This window comes from Saccoglossus kowalevskii, chromosome 15 (genome assembly GCF_978046115.1).
Source record: "Saccoglossus kowalevskii chromosome 15, keSacKowa6.1, whole genome shotgun sequence".
Taxonomy (NCBI): domain Eukaryota; kingdom Metazoa; phylum Hemichordata; class Enteropneusta; family Harrimaniidae; genus Saccoglossus; species Saccoglossus kowalevskii.
The window spans coordinates 1,354,873-1,361,831 of NC_140655.1; the positions used below are offsets into that span (position 1 = coordinate 1,354,873).

The 6,959-nt window shown below is 37.3% G+C and overlaps 1 protein-coding gene across 2 annotated transcripts in view; it reads right to left on the reverse strand.

Annotated features, from left to right (window-relative positions):
- LOC102803588 (ski oncogene-like) overlaps positions 1-6,730 on the reverse strand; it is a 41,866-nt gene extending 35,136 nt beyond the window's left edge. The window contains exon 1 of one of the 2 annotated variants that reach the window (XM_085508599.1): positions 5,665-6,730. In XM_085508599.1, the coding sequence (XP_085364725.1) occupies positions 5,665-6,585 (921 nt within the window). In that variant the 5' untranslated portion in view covers positions 6,586-6,730. The remainder of the gene's footprint in view (positions 1-5,664) is intronic. The other variant, XM_085508600.1, reaches the window with a different exon arrangement.
- Between the last annotated feature and the right edge of the window lie 229 nt (positions 6,731-6,959).

Genomic DNA, 6,959 nt, shown 5'->3' on the forward strand with positions numbered 1-6,959 from the left:
TACATTTGAACTTTTATCATTGCGAATCACGTAAAAACTCTTCTTTCAAGACTTCTTTTACCTTTTAAAAATTGCTTATCACCTATTTCGAAAACCATCATGCAGTTTTCATCTGAAATCTATACCAACACATCGTGCTACAACATCGCTTTACTTCCGCAATGTAATTTTTATGATCACTACCATTCGGAAAACTTTGGGTTCTGCCGGCATTACCATGCGGTATTCTGATTGGTTAATGGCGTTTTTGACCCATCGGGTCAAAGGACACATGCCGGTCAACTAGTACGTCACAATTATCATGGCGGTATGTGTTTTTCACCGAATCGATCGAGTGATCAAAAATAATCGCTCAAATTTTACGTTTATTTCATATAAAAAAATAAGTAAAATTTTTTCATGGCATGACTGAGTAAGAGGAATTATTGGTATAACCGGTATATAACATCGCGAAGTAAGTTAAGTCACGTCGTAACTTTGATGATCGTTTGGAAGTTTTATTTGTTCGTTCATTACTGTAAATATAAACGTTGTAGAAGCTGATGGTACGAATAATGAACAATTTTTTGAAGGAGAATGTTTTTGCAGTAAATAAGATCATGGAAGTCGAGAACATATTCCTGGCTGAAACGTTTCAAATGCGTTTCATTTAGCCTTTTACAATTTATTTGTTTGTTTGTTTTTAATAGTCTGCAGCATTTCCATTTCGATTTGACAATTTTTCATTTTTAAATTCAAACTCTTCTAAATTGTGAAACGTAATATTTTGACTCCAATAGAAAAAATATTTGCACTGTGACTGAGCTCATTAATATCCCAAAAGAATAGTGTTTATAACACTGTATGAAGAAAATAAATATGTGCCAAATTGTTTTTGAAAATATATGTTGTTTGTTATGTGGGTGTAAATGTGCTTTGGTCAATCTCTATTATTATGTAAATGATATGCAAATCATATGCAAATTTGGCCGCCACAGTGGTTTAAATTCCTGGGGAGAACACTGGGCTCCATGGACAAATCACCTCCTATATTTTCTACATTATAACTGAAATATGTTAAATGCACTTGCCCTTTGTAAATTGAACACATTGCATTTCATGATTGCGAAATATTTTGAGATTGAACAAATCACTGGCCACAAACTGAACATTGCATAAAATATTAACATTTATTCCATGAATGCAAATTATAACATTTGTTTGTATTTCAAAAGATTTGTAAATATGTTTGCAAATGCTGTATTTCCCTGATCATAAGCCCCTCCCTGAGTATAAGCCCTCTCCTCTATTTTCATACATTTAATGAGTTGAAGTCATTCCGGATTATAAGCCCAGGGCGTTTTTAAATATTCATGTAAAATGGTATTTCATTGCATAAAAATCGTGATTGGTACTGTAGTTTGGTTCGTGCTTTTATTTACTACATTGTGTTTGAAAATTGCTAATCACTAGTTTTTAGGGTAAAAATCACTGTTTTTTTATCAAAATCAATGCTACAGATGCATTTTAACATCGCAGTAATTCACTTTTGCATAGTGTCAACAAGATAATAATACAGATCTTGCCTTTGACTGTTTCCCACAGACACAACCCATTTTTACACCGTAAATTCAGACGGTATGTAAATCGTATTGTAATAAAATGTGTGTATTTGTATGAACATGATTGTTTCTTCATTGTAAAAGAGTTTTGCATTTTTCTTTAAAAAGACATTATAATTACCTTTTCCGAAGTGGTCCTCAAGTATAAGCCCACCCCTTACTTTCCCCGATTTTACATGCTCAGGCCCTAGGCTTGACGAAGTACAGTGAGATGAAACAGGGCCACTGTGCATTTCAACACACGCCAACCCATGGCCGAGATCAAACAGGGCCACTGTGCATTTCAACACACGCCAAACCATGGTTGAGATGAAACAGGGCCACTGTGCACTTCAACACACGCCAACCCATGGCTAGGATGAAACAGGGTCACTGTGCACTTCAACACATGCCAACCCATGGCTGAGATGAAACAGGGCCACTGTGCACTTCAACACACGGCACGCAAACCCATGGCCGAGATGAAAGAGGGCCACTGTGCACTTCAACACATGCCAACCCATGGCCGAGATGAAACAGGGCCACTGTGCACTTCAACACACGCCAACCCATGGCTGAGATGAAACAGGGCCACTGTGCACTTCAACACGCCAACCCATGGCCGAGATGAAACAGAGCCACTGTGCACTTCAACACACGCCAACCCATGGCTGAGATGAAATAGGGCCACCTTCAACACACGCCAACCCAGTGTTCTCCACAAGGGGTTTTAAGCGGGCGGCCCTCGCCCACCAACGTACATCCAGCTGAAATTATTTGTAAAAAGCTTGAATTGTTCTTCCCAAGCCGAAACAAAAGAGTAGTTGCCCAACCCTTTATTTTGCTATTGTTTCAAGAGTTCAAACATAAACAATGACCACTGGAAGTCTGCAAGCAGTTATGTGTCACTCGCCTGAATTCATTGTCGCCCGACATTGTTGCCACTTAATGCTCACGATACGCAACTACAGTGGTTTCAATTTACAGCTGTATTTTTAATAATTGTCTTCCGATCACGAAAGAAAGAAGTAAATATGAACGAAATGTATATGCACAGAAAATAAATAAATATATTAGCAGATTGCATGTAAACTCGAACAAAAATTAAAATTCTAGCCGTATTTACAACGTTCGCTCGATTTTCATCGTGTAAACAGCATGGAGAAGGCAAACTGTTGACCTTTTGGCCTACCCCCATTCAACGACCGTCGGCCACCCACCGCTGTTGGCGCTGTAACGATTTAGTATCTAAGTTTCATAGGGGAACAGCGCATTCTGGGTGTTCGTGTACTGAATTCGGAAAGCGGTAATAAACATCAAACATGGCTGTCGGATTAGTTTACCGCGAGTATTTGTAATTGAATAATATTTTAGTTATCTTTTCCGCGTACTTTTTTCAATTTATCCATTTTTTATGTCTAATCTTTCGAGAAGATAGCAGATTCTTTTATTTTGCCGATTGCTAGAATTTGTTCTTGAATTCCAAAACAACGTGTGAAAACACAACGTATCGTGACCGTACATGCGTAAATGCATCTTACCGTCCGTCGGCACGGGGTGAATACTGATGCCACAAATAAAAATGCTATCGTCCGTTTTGGCTTCAGGGACAAATCACCTCGTCCCTAATTTCTACATTATAACTCAATTATGTTTTGCACTTGCTCTTGGTTACTCGAATTGCATTTCATGAACGCAGAATAATTTGCGAACGTATAAATCACCGATTTTTGCATTTCGTAAATATTGATAGTGACCAATCTGTTTGTATTTCAAAAAATTGTAACATGTTTCAATTAAATTAAAAAGAGAATAGCAAATAACTTAGTGTGTATTGCAGTTCATGACATAAATGCTAGAATGCTGTATGTAAATGATATGCAAATCAATATGCAAATGTTTGCTAATTAGGCCACCCACCAGCTATTTTGGATTGTGGAGAACACTGCAACCATTGAGATTTGACCTCTACTGCTGTAGGTAAGATTATACATTTATGGTAAAATATTCAAAAATAAACATGATTTAATATCTTTTTGTAATATTGAGGGCACAAGGTCATTTTGGTAGATTACTGGGTGCAAGGTTACAAAATACCATGAATATTATATTGTTACAATGGCTGCTGATACAAAGTATGTCTTGATATAGTGCTTAGTTGCAAATTATAACCAGATGGTCACAACATAGGGGTATAGAAAAATTATTATTAATACAAATAACCTTATAAATATTTCCTATTTAGCAAAGTCCCAGTCCCAGCATTGTTAAGGGTTGTGGCTGATGCACATAAAACTAGTATATGTTAATACTCTCTGTTGATTATTATAGTAATATTGTTTATCAAAATCATAGAGTAATTATATCTACATAAACATTTTTTTTCCAATCAATATTATTTGGATAATATTTTTTGACAATCTTATTATATTAGCAATGTCATAACAAGGTGGCTCTTACAAGCTGCTACCTGTATGACTGAAATTTAAAAACAACTAGACACACACCACCCAACCCTCACCACCACCAGATTAAAAGAAATACAACCAAAATAAATTTATTTGAACTATTTGTTATATCAGTCAGCAGTACAGATCACTTAAATTTATTTATTTTGTTTTACCCTAATTTTTTTGTTCTGGAACTACAAGCTTTCTTAGCTGCAATGAATGGTGGGAGTCTACTCTTTAAATATTTGCACGTGACAACAATACCTAAACTACGCACAAAACGTTTTCCAACCTGACAAAATACAACATAAAAAGTATCTCTCAATGGCCATCAGTTGCAGGTGAATAACACAACACAGACACACTAATTAGTCCTAGTTCCTTTCATACATTCCTTCTGAATAGCAGTGGTTATGTAACACAAGGAAACTTGATACACACACTTATCAATAGACATTCCCACTAACTGACCTTACTCAACCTTACATGCAAAACACTGTTTTGCATTGAAAAAAATTGTTGGTGGTCTAGTGGTAATAATTCATACACCCAGAATATGCACCTATTTTATTTAATCTACAATTTGTTCAATCAGTTTAAAAAAATAAACTCAAATATATTATTGTAGTGAAATATAGGAATTTCCTTCCTTACTATGTGAATTGTTTCCATGGTAACTGCAAGACTTAAATATAATAATGTACCAATATTCACACATGACTTGCGTCTTAAATTCTAAATTTATGTGCCAATAAAAACATTGTTATGATAATTTTATAAAATATTGTCATGTCAATATAGTCACTGTTATAAAATTGAAATGTATTCCCCAATTCAATGAAACCATGATAAAAATTATAATAGATAAAAAAAAACAGGCAATTCATTAGTGATTCCATATTAAAGTATGCCTAGGTCACTGTGCCCTGATAACATTTTAATTTCTCAAGCCATGTTTTAAAATGTAGACATACAGTAAATTCCGACTGACGTATCGGTGTTGTCGCGACTGATTGTCTCGTACGAACTACTGGTACATGACAGTCTACGTGTGTTTGTTGAAAAGCGTAGCTAGCTGACGAAAACAACTGTGTGTGGGGTCACAAAACGGACTCCAGATCAATATGCACTCTGTAGTGCAGATTGAAATGAAGGACAAGTTGAACTTGTGAACTTAATAGTGCCAGCACGTTTATCCTTACGCGGAATTTTAACTATTTTCACGCAGTGCTAGTGGCAAAGGAAGGGACCGAGACAGAAGAAAGCAAGAAAACCTATGGCAGTATTCGTCTTGTATATTAACCGCCAAAAATTAGACAACTAAACAGCTTACTGATTTAAATGCGAGTCAAAAATGGAGCCTTGAACAAATAATAAAAAAGGTGTGAACCGGTCCTAGCACTGGTCTCGACTTATGAGATATTTAATCAACGCACTGCCAAAAATAACCAACAAGTCCTAAAACATTCATGTTACTAAAACTTCAAATGTGATGCTTACCGAAAATATGAATAATTTTATTTAGAGAAATAAATAAAACACGTGAAATTCTGGAGAATAATTAAATTTGCACTTGACTGAGAAAATCGTGCCAGACAGTCGTCTGACACCTTTTCTTTATTGTTCTCACTTACCGGTTTGCGTTTGTAGCGTCCCACGAAATCGAATTTGGCTTTCATCTCCTCCAACGCATCCTGATATTTATCGATGTCTTGGTCTTTGGCAAGAAGCAAGTAACTTCTCCAGTTAGCCGAGTCGAACCCCCAATGACAGGTACGGTTTTCGAGAGATTTATGTGCATGGCACACAAACCGTTGCGGGGTAAACATGCCCTGACAATCGACGCAAATGATGCACTTAGCATGTGAAGAAGTGTACAGTTCTGGGGTGAAAATGCCCTTACATTTGCCGAAACATTCGTGGTGAACTTTATAACTGTTCTCCGAAGTCGTAGGTTTATCGACGATTTTATCGTCAGCAGCGACAGTGTGGAGCAATGCGTTGCACAGCCGCTCGGAATCAGTTTTAGTGATCAGTCCACACGACGGTGCGCTAAACGGCAAAATTGACATAATTTTCAACACTTCTAGCTGTTCTGGGTTACAGCGAGAACAATATATATGAAGATCGTCACATACAGAGTTGATCTGTTGTAAACTAAAGTCCCTTAAAACACTATTCAGGATCTGTGGCAGACATAACCGTTTCTCTCCACCGACGATAAAACACGAAATGGTCTCACCTTCCAATATGGTTTCGCTGCGTTCACTTCGCGATTGATCCAACGGCGTCAAAACTGGAATTTGTTGAATAGGGAACGGTGGAGGGTGGAAAATAGCCTCCTCTAAATACTTTTCTACGGTTGTCTTTTTCATTTCCAGTCCCTGGCCCTTGTTATATGATTCGTCGTCGGGTGAAGTAGGGATTACGGCTTGGTCTATCCATCGGGCTGGCAATCCGCTCGGCCCTTGTAAAGTGCTCATCGCCACAGTTTGGTAATTTTTAAGCACTTTTTTCAGACTTGGACTGAATACCTGGGGTTGGACTGGTTCCATCCTAACCCAGGTGGCGGTGCTTATAGGCCGGGAAAACGCTGATTTTTCGTCCCGATCCGTTCAAGCTAGAACAGGCTGACCTCAAAAATACACGTAGATACGTTAGTAATAGGCAGGAAAAGCAAACCACACTGTAAAATGCTTGTCCTCTAATGCCTGTCTGTGTGTCAGCCACTCTAATTTGAATATACAATATCGGCTAGACGTGCTCTTACCTCAACATTTAGCACCCCCACTGTTCCACCTAAATGAAAAACGTAACCACCAACAAATATCACACTTATCTCCGAGTTTTTCACCAACCTTACGTATTTATAAAATATTAGAATATTGTCGCTATATTAAGACACTTTGGTTTACAGAAATACAAAAAA